Source organism: Sceloporus undulatus, chromosome 5 (assembly GCF_019175285.1).
Source record: "Sceloporus undulatus isolate JIND9_A2432 ecotype Alabama chromosome 5, SceUnd_v1.1, whole genome shotgun sequence".
Taxonomy (NCBI): domain Eukaryota; kingdom Metazoa; phylum Chordata; class Lepidosauria; order Squamata; family Phrynosomatidae; genus Sceloporus; species Sceloporus undulatus.
This window is the reverse complement of record NC_056526.1, coordinates 93,131,524-93,148,768: the sequence shown is the minus strand read 5'-3', so window position 1 is coordinate 93,148,768 and position 17,245 is coordinate 93,131,524. Positions and strand designations below refer to the sequence as shown.

At 41.8% G+C, this 17,245-nt stretch overlaps 1 protein-coding gene across 1 annotated transcript; it reads left to right on the top strand.

The window, feature by feature from the left end:
- Positions 1 to 672: 672 nt before the first annotated feature.
- PACRGL (parkin coregulated like) lies at positions 673 to 17,213 on the top strand. The gene is made up of 8 exons (XM_042469638.1): positions 673 to 944; positions 1,297 to 1,339; positions 4,870 to 4,937; positions 9,566 to 9,656; positions 11,660 to 11,794; positions 14,109 to 14,216; positions 14,890 to 14,970; positions 16,439 to 17,213. Exons 1-8 carry the CDS (start codon positions 673 to 675, stop codon positions 16,493 to 16,495), a joined length of 855 nt encoding a protein of 284 aa, XP_042325572.1. The 3' UTR covers positions 16,496 to 17,213.
- The last annotated feature ends 32 nt before the right edge of the window (positions 17,214 to 17,245 follow it).

The following is a 17,245-nucleotide window of genomic DNA, read 5'->3' as shown; positions in this document are numbered from 1 at the left end:
CTATGAATATCCCTCTTGATGTGGTGCCCAGAACTGGACACAGAGTCCTTTCCAGGTGAGGTCCAACCAAAGCCGTAGTAGGAGTGGCACCTACCATGTGCCTCCATCAGAGATTGTGGTGGAGTCTCCTTTTTGGAGGTCTTTAAACAAGGCTAGATGGCCATCTGTCAGTGGGGATGCTTGATGTGTGATTTCTTGTTGGCAGAAAGGCTGGACTGGATGACCCTTGGGGTCTCTTCCAACTCTTGGATCTGTGACTCTGTGACGATTACTTGATTAATCCTGTCTGATTCCCTCAAATGTCCCCTATAGATCATCTATTACAAAGTATAACGTACTGTATGTTGCCCTTCTCTATAGTAATGTTTCTGTTTAACACACTGTATTCAAACAATCGTGTCATAACCGTGGAATTGGCATTAAAATTTTCCTTTGTTGCAGGTGACATTACAAAGTGTCCAAGGAAGATGCAGCAACACAAAGAAATATGAAGGTGAGTGGCTGGTATGTGTCTTTACTGTAGAGTGTTGAGACTATCGTCTGCCCTCAGTTCCATGTATTTGCCATCTGTGGATTCAACCATCCACAGTGGCAACCCGTGTTGAGATGGCACTATCAGTGGAAGAGAGGAGTAGAAGGCGGGAGGGAAGAAAGAAGCTAGGAAGAAGCAGCATGGGCGCTCCCTGCAACCAGCTGCCCTCAGCCAGTGAGAGCCAGGAGGGAGGGAGGAAGGAAAGAAGGCATGAGGGTGCTGAGAAGCGAGGAGGCAGGCTGAGGAAGAGCAGAGGAAGGCAGAAAGAGGAAAGAGGTGGGAAGAGGGAGTCAGAAGAAGGTGGCAGTGATGCTTCCCTGGCCCCCATTGCCCATCCACCTGGTGAGAAACGGAGGGAGGCAGGAGGCACTCTGCACACCAAGGCCGGTGAAGTCCCATCGTCCCAGTGGTGGTGTGGCACATGTGGTTGGACCACCATAGGGGACAGTGCAACTTTAGCATCCACAGATTTTGGTATCCGCAGGGCATCCAGAACACGATCCTCACGGCTACCAAGGGCTGACTTTATTATTCTTTCTAGGATAATTATTTTTCAGTTTCTTCAAGATTAATATTACAGATCCTGTTGCTAATTTTATTTGGCCTTTTGTTGGATTTAAAACTCTTTGCTTTCTTATTTATCCCAGACAGGAATTTGGTAAACGACTGTCTTCAGCCTCTCTGATGAAAGGGAAGACTGTGACACAGAGAAAGAAAGACATCGTCTGCTTCATCCAATCCAAAACCCTATAATTAAACCACAGCCCAGGCCCAGTGACAGACTTAATCCCAAAAACAATTGATCCGTTGTATGAATTAATTTAATAAAATAAAATAAATTACAAGTTTGCTCGTGATGGGGATTATTTTTATCCCATTTTTTCTCCAACTGATACATTAAGCGATCAGGTCAGTTGTTCCTTGAACGATGCTTAAATAAAGAGGCTATGGCCCGTTACAGACAGCCAAAAATAAAGCTGCTTCGGTCACAGGGAGGTATGGTGTTTCAATGACGCATGCGTTCCTAAGAGTCCAAAGTCGCACCAGCCACACTCCAGCCCTAAGGGCTGGAGCGTGGTTTTGATGTGGCTTCTGGACTCTTAGGCGCATGCAACATTGAAACACCATACCTCCACTGTGACTCAAGCAGCTTTTCTTTATTTTGGGCGTCTGTAACAGGCCTTAGTGAATAAGTCACTTTTCTCACCGTGATAGTTTGGCATGTGTGAAAGTACATTTTTACACCTTATGGCTCCTGTGATATGTGGTTTTATACAGTGCTCCCAATAAACAAAAATATCTAGTGTAGTTCAAGAGCAAAATGTGCATAGATATGCAGAAAGTACAATCAGCCCTTGTATCATCGAGTCTTCATCCAAGCATCTACAGATTTAAAATAAGTGGTTACCACGGGTTACGAACAATAATTCGTTCCGCCGCCGCGTCGTAACCCGAAATCCTTCGTAAGCCGAAAAAGCCATAGGCGCTAATGGGGAAAAGCCGCGATTTCGTGCGAAATAGCGCCGAAAAGCACCAAAAATTTTTTCGTTAACCCGAAATAACCTTCGTAACCCGGAACAGTTTTTTCCTATTGTTTTTTCGTAACCCGGAAATTTCGTAAGGCGTTTTGTCTTCGTATCCGGTAACCACTGTATTTTTAAAATATATAAATTTCAAAAAACACCTTTATTTGCCCTTTTATATAAGGGTCATTTTGATGACTGGACCTTAGATCTGTCCACTAAGATCTCTTTCACAAAATCCCCTCCACACTGAGTCTATCTCCGATCCCACCAACACTTATGTCACGACCACCAGGTTACAACCAGGCATTCTTTCTACTGTATTACACTAAATACGTTTGATCGGCCTCTTTTCCCTCAGAACTCTCTCTTAACCCTTGGTCCTCCCCGCTCTGACTTAAATGTCTCTGCTATTACAGTGTTTTTTAATATTCTCTTGTGTCAGTGTGCTTTGATTGTATCTACATTCAAATCACTTCAGGCCCACTCTTTTGTGAACAAGAAGAAAATAACTTTTACTTACATGTAGAACTTATGCATACGTTTTTTCTTGGTACATTGGTTCTCAAGGGCTTGTGTGTGTGTTTCACTGCAGCTGTTATAAATTGACTTTGTTCAAGTTCCTTCAATGACTTGCTGCCCACAGAACATACTCCTCTAATAGCACTGGACTTCCTTTGTCCTTTGCACATCTTACATAGGGATCTGGAGGCTAAACTCTTATCTGCCCCTCTGACAGTTCTAACTGCTCTCAGCAGTTCTTGACACATTCTCCTTTCTTAATGGCTCCTCCTCCTTTTTTATATCTGTTCATCAGGCAGGCTGCCACCTTTTTGCTAACCTGACTCCGATTGACTGCTCTAAACAGTCCATTATGCCACTGTCTCTCCACATTTTACATTTTACCATTGTACATAATGGGACTTGAGCATACGTGGGTTTTGATATCCACAGGGGTCCTGAAACCAAACCCCAGTGGATACGAAAGACCCACTGTATCTGAAGCACCATGCTAACAAAACTGCTGACATTAATACTTGCTTATTCAATTTGTTAAAATTGTATTTCACCTTCTGCTCAGAAGAAGTGTTTCTGTTTCTAATAAAATACAATTAGAAGTGGAACATTGATTAAAAACATACGTAACAACAAAATTAAAAACAAAACAAGATTTAAGAGTATGTAACTGGTTATACCGACTTCAATAGCAGACCAGCATACATGCCAAATACTACTGAAACTGAAATGTCTTCACTGGCAGAAGGTTAGTGGAGAGAGCCAACCTAGCCACCTTGCACAGACTGTTCCAGAGACTAGGAGCAGCCACTAAGAAGATCCATCTCATGTCCTCATTAGGCATTCTCTTTTAAATCCTGGGCACTATTGTTGGTTCTTTATAAAATTCATTTTTTGAAAAGCTCAGATCTTATCACAGTTTCTCATTGAATGCCTTAAATGCATTCCAGTTCCTTGATAAATAATCAAACGTTACACTATATTCCTGTGTATTTATAAAAGGTAATAGTTTCAAGACTACCTCTACACAGGCAGGAGCCCCACTATACACCAAAATAGAGGGATGGTTGCTGTGGGATATGATTTTTCTAGCACATTTGTGCTAAGTAATGTCAGGAATTCATGTTTCACTGCATGAAGGGGTAGACATAAGAGATGAAGCTCCATTTTTCATATGCCATTAGCCACTTAGCAAAACTTCATTGTTCTCTTACAAGATTCTAATTGCTGATACCTTCACTGTTTTAATTTAATGCAAGGAAAGAAAGAAGAAAATATACCAAGCCAATATACTATCAAGGCTTGCTTTATATTATATATTATTAATGACCAAGAAAATTGACTCCTACACATTATTGCAGCCTGTGTGATGAAGATCATCTGATCCTTCTCATCTTCCTGCTGTCTCCCACTGTCTATTCAAAACTCCTGTTTTGTTTTAGACAGGGCTGAAAAGTAAGAAAGCTGCATGGACAGATGTTACATGGTTGTCTCTTATTAAATAAAGCACTACAGAGGTGTTCTCTAGCATTCTGTTGGTGGTTGTCATTATTCAATTAATTAATTAATTAATTAATATCCCGCCTTTCTCCCCAGAGGGATCCAAGGCAGTTCACAGATAAATTATGACATTTGTCATTTGTCATATGCAGTTGGCCTGGGAAAAAGGGTACTGCAGATGACTGCCTGAATTGGAGGATTATATAATGGCTATTTTCCCACTTTCCATAACAACAGTCATGCTGGATCATTTATGAGAACTGTTTTTTCTTAAATAGTAATAAAGTGTTTTCTCAATTATGCTTAACTTTCTTTACACAGGCTCTATAAGACTATTATATATGTGGTATCATGTCATTACACATCCCTGCTTATCAGTAGAGCTTTCCTCATCAACTGTCATGAAAATCTTGTTTTCCATTTACTCAATCTTTAAACGTTTTTTCATTTTAAGTATAAAGTTTGTGTTTTTACAGTGTTATGATCTTTTGAACAACATTTTGTTCTTACCATTTTAGGTATAATGTGATGCAGGATGTACATATTATATTGCAGGATGTAAATATTATATGATACATAGTATACTGTGATGCAGGATGTACATATTATGTACATATTATGTATGTACATAATATGCAGGACTGCTTACCAACCATTTCCAATACTGTTGATTTCTATGGGAGGGATTTAACATTGAATAAACTAAGACTTGAAAGAGTTTTCCTGGGATGTGTTCGTTTTCATGATCTGAACTGAAATTAGTACTTTGACTAATGTAGATCTATCTTTTCATTTTAGTTCAGTGTTCAGTCAAGAGCTCCTTCTGCCTTTGCTGCAGTTTACTCTAAAGGGGGCATTCCTTGCAGGTAAATGTTGAATTCTGGTAATATCTTAGTGAGAAGAATGGATAAATAAAATAAAAATAAATAAAACTTTTATTTATATGCCGCCCTTCCTCCGATCAGGGCGGCTCACAGCATATTAAAAAATACAAACTGTTACAATAGAAAAACACATTAAAAAACAAACCAACAGTAAAAGCCCCAAAGCCCAACCTCTTGGCCACGAAAGAGGAGGGAGGCCCACAGGATATTTACTCGGGGAATGCCTGTTGGAATAGGAAGGTTTTAAGGTCCTTCCTAAATTGGGCCAGGGTGGGGGACGAGCGGAGCTCTGTGGGCAGCGCATTCCAAAGGGCTGGGGCAGCTATGGAGAACGTCCTCCGAGTGGTGGAGACTAATCTAGCCCCAGGCACCTTCAGTAGCTGCTGCCCGGACGTTCTGAGGGTGCGAGGCGGAATGTACGGGGAGAGGCGGTCCTGTAGGTATCCTGGGCCCAAGCCATTTCGGGCTTTATAGGTAATTACCAACACCTTATATTGAGCTCGGAAGCGAATGGGCAGCCAATGGAGATCTTTTAATACTGGTGTTATATGGCTGGTCCTGGGAGCACCAGTGACCAGCCGGGCTGCCATGTTTTGCACCAATTGCAGCTTCCGAGTTTGGTATAAGGGTTGCCCCATGTAGAGTACGTTGCAGAAATCCAGTCTCGAAGTTACCAGAGCATGTACAACAGTTTCTAGGTCCCTCTGGGCCAGGTATGGGCGCAGCTGGCGAATCAGCCGAAGCTGATAACAAGTGCTCTTGACCGTCGCATTCACCTGAGCAGTCAGGTGAAGCGACGAGTCAAGAAGCACCCCCAGACTGCGCACGGAGTCCTTCACAGGGAGCGTGACCCCGTTCAGGATAGGTGGAACCACCGTCATTCCTGGACCAGGGGAACCTATCACTAGTACTTCCGTTTTCTCTGGATTCAATTTGAGTCGGTTTTCCCTCATCCAGCCCATTACTGACTCCAGACAGGCCACAAGAGGAGAGACACCATCCTCAGTCACTGCATCAGTCGGAGACATAGAGAAGATGATTTGGGTGTCATCAGCGTACTGATAACCCCGCGCCCCATGTCTCCGGATGATCTCTCCCAGCGGTTTCATGTAAATGTTAAATAGCATGGGAGACAGAATGGCCCCTTGAGGGACCCCAGTTTTAAGGGGCCTCTCGTCGGAGCACACGTCTCCCAGCTGCACCATCTGGGACCTCCCGGAGAGGTAGAAACGGAACCACTGGAGCGCAGTGCCCCCGATCCCCACCTCCGCGAGACGCCCCAGAAGGATACCATGGTCTATGGTATCGAAAGCCGCTGAGATGTCCAAGAGCACCAACAGGGACACGCTTCCCCTGTCGATGCCCAGACGGAGATCATCGACCAAGGCGACCATGGCCGTCTCAACCCCATAACCCGCCCGGAAGCCAGTTTGAAATGGGTCCAGATAATCCGTTTCATCCAAGACCGCCTGAAGCTGGATCGCAACCGCCCTCTCGATCACCTTTCCCAAAAATGGTAGCAGCGAAACAGGCCGATAATTATTATGTACCAGGGGGTAAAGGGAGGGCTTTTTTAGGATCGGTCTTACTATGGCCAATTTAAGATCCGATGGAAATAGCCCATCCCTTAAAGATGTAATTTATCCGGCGTAACAAAGATGTTACCGCCGGCCCCCCCTGGGCCGCTAACCACGAGGGACAGGGATCAAGAGAGCAGGTCGTTTTCCGAACACTTCCGAGGATCTTGTCCACATCCTCGGTACTCACCAACTCAAACTGATCCAGTTTAACATAGTCCACGGAGGCTCTGGACACTTCTACCCTAGGTTCTGCTGAAATGTCGGCGTTCAGACCTTCGCTTATACGAGAGGTTTTATCCGCGAAAAAGTCGTTAAACAGGTCACAGCAGGCCTTAGAAGGTGCAAGGATCTGGTTCAGGGCGGGAGGGAGCTGAGTTAGCTCCCTGACCACCCTGAACAACTCTGCCGGACGCGACTCAGCGGACGCAATACGAGCACCATAGAACGAGTTCTTTGTTGCTCGTATTGCCTCTCCGTAGTCCTCTAACAGTTGGTCTAGGAGAGCCTTGTCGTCTAAGCAAAGGTGTTTCCGCCAACGGTACTCTAGCCGTCGCAGAACCCGCTTCCTCGCCCGGAGGTCTTCCGTATACCAGGGCTTACAATTGGAAGCAGGCCTGAGAGGGCGCTTGGGAGCGATCCTGTGTATAGCCCTAGAAAGGCCGGTATTCCAGATACCGGTAAGGGCATCAACAGAGTCGCCGTCATTTCCAACCGTGAGCCCCTCTAAGGCTTCTTGGAACCTCTCGGGTTCCATCAGCCTTCGAGGGTGGACCATCCTAACTGGTCCACCACCCCCGGGTGGGATCTGGGTAGAGGCCTTGATTTTCACCTCTACCAGGAAATGATTCGTCCATGACAGGGGGGAAACACTGACTATTTCCGCCCACGGATTCTCCGCATCCGTACAGAAGACCAAATCGAGAGTATTACCCGCGCAATGCGTAGGACCCTGTATCAGCTGGGACAGGCCCATGGCCGCCATGGTATCCATGAATTCCCGAGCCGCACCGGATGGAACATGGCTGGCCGTGAGGGAGATGTTGAAGTCACCCAGGACAAGAAGCCTGGGCGTCTCCAACATCAGTTCAGCGACCAGCTGTGTCAGCTCGTTAAGGGAGTCCGCTAATGCACGGGGTGGCCGATACACTAACAGAATCCCTAGACTGTCCCTAGCCTTTAGGGTCAGGTAAATACATTCGATATAGGAGGTCTGTCGGATGTGGTTCCTGGTGAGAGACACGGTGTTCCTATGTATCAAGGCCACACCCCCCCCCGCCCACCTAACCTGCGCTGGTCCTTCACCGAGAACCCAGCAGGCAGGGCCTGAGCCCACACAGCATCCCCTTCAGGCCCCAGCCAGGTCTCGGTAATGCAAGCCAGGTCACACTTAGAGTCCTCCAGTAGATCCTGGAGGATGTGGGTCTTGTTGTTAACCGACCTGGCATTGCACAGGAGCAGCGACAGGGTTTGTGGCACGGTTGGAGTGACCCTCAGGTCCATCAGGTTGGGAGGGGGACAGGAAGGCGAGATAGATATGATGCATCGATTACGCCTTCCCCTGGAACGGAAGTCCCTTCTCCCACCACCATACCTCCCTCTGCCCCACACAACCTCAATCGGAGCTCCGCCCGCCAAGGTGTTATCCCCGGCCCAGGCATCCCCCGCATCCCTATCCTCCCTCCACCCCTCTATGGCTACTAAAGGAGCAGAGGTTAGCCACTAGAGGCATCCTCTGCTCCCAGGGCCAATCCCAGCCTCCCACAACAATAACCCTGCGCAACTGCGCAGGTACGCAGCAGCGCGGTGCTCCTTAGTCCGTGAGCAGCACTCCCGGGGCGGTGCGCAGATACGCACCTCCGAAACCCCGGGAGGAGGCCGCCCGGCAAAGGCGCAGTCCCTGGCAGCGGCGGCGACGGCGGTGGTCCGGCGTGGAGGCAAAGGGGGCGTGTCAGGAGGGTCCGGTTCCCCGGCTTTTATCCCCGCCGCTCTCACCTGGCGGGGCTCCTCCCAAACTTCCCCCCAGATGGTCCTTAAAGGGCCCCACACGCCCAACTAGCCGCCAAACGCCAAAGCCAGTGGGCTGCAGGGTCCCGAAGGAGTCCCGCTGGGGTGCTCCTTAGTCCGTGGGCGGCACTCCCTAAAGCTTACCGTAGAAGCCAGGCAGACACTCAGCAGAGGATTCCAAGGTACTGAGAAGAATAGAAAGTGAAGATGCTCCCAGCCCTCTCCTGAGAGTCCCCAAATTTCTTGCTGTCACAAAGCACCTCACTAGCAGGAAAAGGCTGGACACTTTGCCACTCACTTCCCTGCTCCCGAGTGCTTCAGGAATCCATTGGTAGGGCTGCCTGGCTTCTAAGGTATTTTTTAGGGGGTTGCATCTGAAGCTGCAGGTGCAACAGTGGAACTTCGTCATCATAGCTACTTCTCATGATGCAAGATCTTGGCCTACAATTTTTGTTTGATGATATTAGTTGAAATCATTGAACTTGTATATATTAGACAATGAATAATTCTGTTCAACATTAATAGCTGTTGATAAAATCTGATTATCTTCTGGGGTTTTTTTAAGCTACAACTGCATTAAACTAGAGAAATAACATTTACTTTGAGGCACCTTTTACAGTGCATGTCCACTCAGAATTAAGTCCTACTGAATTAAGTAGACTTTTCTTCTAGATACTTATGTGTAGGTAGGCTGCTTCAATTGCTAGATCCCCTTGAATCAATGGGATTTACATGAATGTTGACTTAGCATTCAGCAGTTGACCAGTGAGTCTATTTTAAGTAAAGACTAGTAACCTGAATTAGATCTTAAAATAGCATTTGGATTTAGATGTCAACTTTTTAATAAAATACAGAGGATTCCAAGTATGCTCCTAATAGGAGGTAACACATTATAAGTGGGACAAACAAAGAATACACAGAACATTAATAGTTTTGGAACAAAATATTTTATGGTTCTTCACATGAAATAAAAAGACAATATTTCCTTCTTTTATTGCTGATGCTTTACATTCTCTTTTCTTTCAGGTTAATCCATGGCTCTGTAAAACACAAATTGCAGTGGGATTGTCTTCCTGAAACACTACCATTTGACCCTCTTCTTATAACTTTTGCAGAGGTAACATTTTTATTTTTTAAGAGTAAAATTGGTACTTTTTCATGCTTGTATATGGTACCATAAGGAATACCAAGTGCTATAGGCAGTGTTTCAGAAGGAGACAGTGGCAAACTGCCTCTGAGTATTCCTTGCATGAAAAACATCAATACAGTTCATGTGGTTATATGTCAGCAGGTGAGTTGAAGGCACATACGCATACCCAGACACATGGTTTAGTAAAGCACAGTTTCCAAATAGGTCACGCATTCACAGTCCAAATCATCTGGTGGTTTTTGTACATAAAGTAATCAGAGTCTGAAACTCGTAAAAAAAAAAAATCACAGCAACATTACTGTATTATTAGATAGAAAATTAGAGATATCAGGTCTTTTGGGGAATACTCTAATACTTAAGGAAGGCTGTTTTTAATCTACATAATCCAGAAAAGACCAACCTATTCCAAGCCATTAATCTTTTAGGACATTTTTCCTTCATCTTTCTTTTGCTCTGTATTGTCACTTCCAGTTGATTTTGTTGATGACCTCCTGTTATTCTGGGGTAAATAGAGAAGGAACAAAAAGCTTTCTGGGCAGTGAACCTTGAGAACCCACAAACCTTGCATCCATGTTTTAAGTATCTATTTTAAAATAAAATAAAATATTTTATCATTGTATAGTAATGTGTTTTCTAAAATGTATAAAGACTTACTATTTACACTTATGGGTAAATAGTAAGTCACCAATTAAATATTGCGTATTCTCTGTGGAAATAGAATCTATAGAGTCAGTAGGACTGTTGCTGAATTTGGCTCAAAATTATCTTTTCTAATAATGTTAAGCAGTGGGATGTAGATGAGAAGGGAGAAGGAGATGGAGAGAGATTAGAGAGAAGGAAGGTCAAGGAAAGATGATGTGACAGGAAGCAGAAGAAGGGAGAGAGAAAGGAAGGGAGGGAGAGGTAGAGGAGGAAAGGAGAAGAGGAAGAGGAAGAAAAGGGGAGGAAAGGAACCAATAATCGTAGAAATATGAAAGCGTATTTTAAAGCATTTAAACTTGATCAGAGATTCGTATAATCGTGGTGTGTTTTAATATGTTGGTATGTTTATGTTGTGTATGTGTATGTTTGTATGTTTTTGCAATAAAATTTATAAAAATAATAATAAAATAAATAATAATAATAAAGTTAAACAGTGTTCTGAAGTAGTTCAAAAACTTAATAGAAGTCACAAGTCTGCTGCCAAGAGGGGAGGAGTGGCAAATACAGAACTCTGTGTTGGTACTTTTGCCGATACCTTATAGTTTCCAGAAGGAGTGTATGCCATCTTTCCTGCTCTAGATTGGATGTGCACAATTGCCCACATTTTTTTCTTGTCAGCTTCATTTAAACTGTTCTTAAATAATTCAGTAAGGGTCTGCCACAGTGTATAGCCTTTTCAATTTTTTTTATGCTGATTCCACACCTGATGTCAGGTAAGAAAAGCATGCTAAATATATTCCCCAAGAAGAAACAATATAATAGGCAGTGATGGAGTTTATTTGTTGACATCTCCTTTGTGCAGTAGCACTTCCAAGTTAATTAAGTTGTTTTGGAATGCACTTTCTTCTATATCTAAGTGTGTGCCTGAAACAATGTCAGAATGTTACCAAATGTAAACTTTGAACCTGAGCTACAGTGTGTTATATACAGCATTTTTCAAGCATTTGTGTTTTCCTGTGTTACGGAATTTTATCTTTTTAAGCAAACATCTCTAAAATGATGCTGGTTATTTACTCTTTCTGACTAAAGGAAGAAATGCTTATATAAATACCAAGTCAAAAAGTTACTGTATTGAGAAAATGAGCTCTTTGCTTGGCTAAATAGTTGTAGTATATAGTGCTTCCCAAAAATGTTGGTTTGATAGAGCCACAAGATGGCATAAGTGTGTTTTGAAAATCTGTAAGGAACTCTTCCCAAGCTAGGTATTTCTTGTGTACAAAGTGGCAGGGATGGCTACATCTGAGTGTAATGTTCTACCACTATCACAGGGTTTAAGAGAAACAAGACATCCATATACATTTGTTTCCAAGGAGGGTTTTAAAGAATTGCTCTTGGTGGAAGATGCTGCTCAGAAAGTCATTCCATTGCTGCCTCGACTTGTTCCAGTGTTAAAAGCTGCTTTGGTAGGTCTCCTTCATTTGTGAAATATAAATTCAGTTTATGGTATCATTTTACTTTAATTAATGATGACCAATGATAACATAACACAAAATGTTAATGGTAGACTACAGGTCCTGTGGGCATTCAGTAGCTAAAAGTATTAGTGATACATGATTTTTATATTATGTCTAGATTGGGACCACTATTATAATATATATTTTTTTATTTGTAGAAATATGGATAATGTTGTTGTTATTGTGTGCCTTCAAGTCTTTTCTGACTAATAGGTCTGACTTAAGACAGACCTATCATAGGATTTTATTGATAGGTTTCTTCAGAAGGAATTTGCTGTTGTCATACGCTGAGGCTGAGAGAGTGTGACTTGCCCAAGGTCACCCAGTGGGTTTACATGGCTGAGCTGGAATACAAACCTTGGTCTCCAGAGTCATAGTCCAATGCTCAAAGCACTACATCACACTGGTACAATGCACAAGTTCTTTTGCTCAGAAGCTTCTAATGTTGATAACAAATGTGGGACAAAAGAGTAAACTTGAAAACAAATTGGTTTTCTTTAAATCATCCTTCCAGTAAGAAACTGATTGTAACTATTTAATGTTTTATTGTACTGCTTATTCCTTTTGGATGTTGTTTTTATTTTATGCTTGAGTTTCTCATTAGATCTGTTAATCTTAATAAAAGATGGCAATGGTGATGAAACATTTCACACATGCAGCACATTATAACAATTAGAGCCATACAGAAACTTCCACCACCACTTTGGTTTTAACATTTCATACAGAAACTCCCACCACCACTTTGGTTTTAATGTTTCATACTTAGATAAATTGCCTTTCAGATGGTGGGAATAGATGTAAATGGCTTTGGCAACATTTGTTACTTGTTACAAGAAATATAAGAAATATGTTAAGCACTTTGTCATTGAATACTTGAGACAGGGGCCCAAAACACACTGCAGAAATAATCCAGTTTGAGCCCACTTTAACTCAGTGCTAGGGATTCCAGGGAATTGTAGTTTATTGTGGCACCAGAACTTTCTGATAGAGAAGGCTAAATGTCTCACAAAACTGTGTTCCCAGTGGACTCAAACTGGATTATTTATGCAGTGTATTTTGGACCAGAGTTACAAACCCCAGGGGACCCATGTGGCACAAAACAACATCTGTGATCAGGATGAATTTCCCTCTTTCCTGTACCCCACCTCATTCCTGTAGTGGACTGGAGAAAACTTTGGAGCAGATTGACTAATTGGTTTGATTTTGCAAGGGACTGGAGAGCAAGAGAGAGTTCCATAAAATGGAATACTCAAGAACAGTGTTTTGCAATACAAAACCAGCTTTTAACTACAATGTGCCCGCATCATACCCGGGCGCGCCTTATGCAGCTTCCAGCATATGCTGGAAGCCACACCGGAAGAAGCAGTGCCGCACACCAGAAAGAGTAATGGTGCACACAGCGCCGCTACAGGCATGAGCCCCATTGGCTTTAATGGGGCCCAAGCATACGCAGAATTTCCCTTACATGGTGGGTCCGGAACGGATCCCTTGCATAAGGGAAGGGACCACTGAACGTGTAAATCCAGACAATCTGCATGGCATTAGTTAATTTAACAATAATGTGGACTATTGTCTAAAATAATTATGAAGGGCTATTTCTTGGTCTCTCTCATTGGACTGTTTAGTAGAAGTACAGTCGTCCCTTTTCTTCCCCTTCCCCATGAAAATGGAAATTCACACATATTGAAGCCCCATTGGCTTGAATAGCCGTACTTTCCTGTGAGTGCGCCATTTTGACCCTCCCCATTTCCCAGGCCACAAAGGACTGAGACTACGGACTCGAAGGCCTCAAAAATGAAGGGAGGCCTGTAGTTGAAGACCAAATGCTTGTAGGAACATAAAACAAGTAGCGTATTTTAATAAGTGTTTCTGTAATCCAGATAAATAAATGTAAATGTTGGAGGCTTAGCCAGAGGATATTAGAAAGTAAAGGTGCATTGAACACACTGGTACAAGCATCAAGTAAAAATGTAGAGGCTTGTGTTGTGAATATAAATACATTTCATTAATACCAGTCATGTGAATATGTATGTGAACATTGATTTTCATGGAACCTCTATCCAGATTTAAAGAAAATCAAAAGATTGCAATCTAAATGCTTCTCAGTTTGTTCACAATGGCATATAAACAAGGAACAGACTGATACACTCTGCGAGCTAATTTCTTTTACAGTGAAAGATGGTTTTTCTACAGAGCATGCATCTTGACAGAGGAATCTTAAACTGGATAGCCATTGGACTGTTTTCCTTTTCTTTTTCTAAAGGCTCATTCAAATGATGAAGTATTTGAAAGGGGACTGAATGCTTTGGTACAGCTTAGTGTTGCCGTTGGACCTACACTTAATGATCATCTGAAACATCTACTTTCAAGTGTGAGTACCACATAGAATAAGTATTTGTCTGCATTCTTTTTTTTTTTTGAGACCTTGAGAAACATTTGGACTCAGTTTATGGCATACTGTGATCTGGACTTGGACTAATTTATAAAAATAGGGATGAACAGGCTTCAGGTTTGCAGAATCTACTTTTTTCCTTGAATCCTAAAGCCTACCAGCTGGAGCCTAATATAAATAATATATGATTTAAATTACAGAATTTCAAACCTACACATTTGTTTTACAGGCTTTAAATCCCCCCCCCCCTTCTCTCTCTCTCTCACACACCAAGGCAAGGTGCAGGTTGTCCTACATTATAATTAAGGGTCTGTGTCAACATTGTTAGCCTGACATATGAGACAAGTTATTCCCCAAATTTGCATTTTGCAATGGGGTGGATGAAGAATGGCCTGTGTTTGTGAGGGTTTAAAAAACTACATTGACAGTTGAGATGGTCCACCCCACCCAGTCCAGGATTCCTAAATGCTTGGGTACTTTGCAGTTGACAGGGCTTATGATTCTGCATCTGTAAACAGCTTTTGCCACCATCAGTCCTAATATGTCATTGAAACAGCTTCTGTATATAAGTAATACAAAAAAAGGCACTGTTTCAAAGACTGGGATAATTTTCAAATATAAAACCAGCGTTTTCATTTTACTTTTACTACAGCTTTCAAAGAGACACATGAACAAAAAGTTCAAGGAACAAACTACAGATGCTTTACAAAAGTTGGAACAATATGGTGGGAAGGTAAGCCAAATTGACTGCTCTCCTCCTCCTGAAAACCTGGGCATTAATTATGCTTCTTTTCTTGTGTAGTATGCCTATTTGGTTAGCACTTTATTAGGTATATACCAGGCAGTTAAGATGCCATATTACAATGCTCTGCATGCTTCCTGATTGTTACTAAGATGTGACCAGTCAGTATTGCATCAATTTATCATTAGTTTCTATGACCTAATGATTTTTTATATATATTATATACTGAAAATGTTCTGGAAATGATGAGGAATTTACAATAGAGTTAATTATACCCAGATCTCTTTTGAGTTTTTTTATCTTGTGATGATATGTATATGTTTCTGCTTCTTATTTCTGATGCTGTTTTGCTAGCACTTTGAACAGGATTGCAATAACCATTATTTTATTTAGAGACGGTGGTCAGCATCAGAGACATAGCTACTGTATTGTAGCTATGCTTTTAACTCCCCATCTGACCACTGAAAGCCACTTTAAATGTCGGTGAACTATCCTGAATGATGGAGGTCTACAGTATTGGTGAGTGGGGAGCTTCAGGTAACATGACCAGCCCCCTTCTGCCAGTTAGTGACACTGCAGGGCTCCCTGCTTCTGCTCTTTCTACAGTGCTACACTCACCAGTTCCACAGAGCTCCATTACTCAGGATGGCTGACTCACTGATTCACTTTTAAGATGAGTTTTGAGGGCATGTATGATTGTGGCAATCGTTCCCCCATTGTAAATGTGAATAGGAAGCAATTATTCTGGCATAAATCTAACTCATGGTATTGTAATTGACAAACAGAATGCCAACCTTAGTTTAGACCCTGATTACAGAGTACTAGGAATCTTACCATTAACCATGGAATTAATTTAATTCTTGCCCAGTTCATTTGGGGAGGGGGGGGAGAGGTAAGTTCCTTTAGAAAAAAGTGAGGATCCAGTGGCAAAATGAATGTGCCTAGATAATGGTATTGACCAATAATATAAAAAATGGCAAGCCAAAATATGTGATTGTCTCTTGGGGACAATTCAACTGTAGCAATTTTGTGACTTCTCTGCAACAGTAAAAGTCCAATAAATGCACAAAATACAGGCTACTTCAAATAGGTATGTAGTTGGCACAAAATTGTGTGAGATGCCAACTTGCATCATGTAGGAACTAGCCTATAGTTTAGAAATTGAATTGATGGAATGGGGAAGAAGAAGAATGATACATTCTTTTTATTTAAGGAGAAAGGTTTTTGTAACCAGATGCCAAAAAAACCTGCCAAATAGTAATTTCCCCCACTTGCTTAGTGTGTTAGAAGTAATTTGATTCCTGTGAGAGAATGATGTTCCTAGACTTCTTTTACTTGTTTGACAGAGGGTGTGCCCCATGTTGTAGGTTTATCATTTTATAGCAATTTTGGTCTTAGATAAATGTTATTTCCTCATAAACCTTGTATTTACTATGTTCAATTCTTCTTTTATCAACAGGAAAGTTTGACTGTTATAAAATCTAAAATTCCAACGTACCGTTCAATTTCCTCCTAAAGAAAGACATGATGAAGAACATCTCCAGATTGTTTGGTGTGACATATTATTCCATGTTACATCTACTGCTATATTTCTCAGGGAAAAGGAGAGATTAATGTTTTAAAATTAAGATGAATGTTAAGAGTAAATGCCTGAGACACTTAATTATGGGGACCATCAGAAAGGGCATTTTCTTTGTTCCAGCACTTCTGGGGGAATGATAAATCAGTTTTATGTTTTCTATTAATAGTATGGTTAACTACCTTTGCCCAAAAATAACCACAAAGAAAATATAAATGCTTACATGCTATGTTTACATGTTATTAAACTGAGGTGTAGAGTATGTTTAACAAATGTGATGTTAGAAATTAAGGGCACACTCCTGTACCAAGGTAAGCACTACTAAGTTGTGTTTGGAGGGAAAGCATTAAGTGTATCCTAAAAATCTTGACATGGAAGTGCTTTTCTTTGTTGAATTATGCTGTGAGTAACTTATTTTTCAACAGGAACTAAATACATATTTAAAGAGATATTTATTTTTATACTGTCAGGTTACAGAAAGATTTGTTTTGCCCAGGATAGAAAAAAATGTGTGAAGGTTGTTTCATTGTAATTGTTTTTACAAACAGTTAACATGATATAATTACTCCTACATTGAAAATGTATTGATTTCGAGTATTAAAGGATATTTAAAATGCTCAGCATGTAATTCAAGTATTAAACCTTTAATACTTTTGTTTTGTGAAGTTTGGTTTAATTTTTAAAGAA

What these genes read in the sequence shown, in the direction of transcription:
- PACRGL (XM_042469638.1), top strand. Translation starts at nt 673, where the DNA reads ATGGGCGCTCCCTGCAACCAGCTGCCCTCAGCCAGTGAGAGCCAGGAG. An exon ending in TCCCAAAAACAATTGATCCG is followed by an intron (nt 1,340 to 4,869) that starts TTGTATGAATTA and finishes TTTTCATTTTAG; the next exon opens with TTCAGTGTTCAGTCAAGAGC. An exon ending in AAAGGGGGCATTCCTTGCAG is followed by an intron (nt 4,938 to 9,565) that starts GTAAATGTTGAA and finishes CTTTTCTTTCAG; the next exon opens with GTTAATCCATGGCTCTGTAA.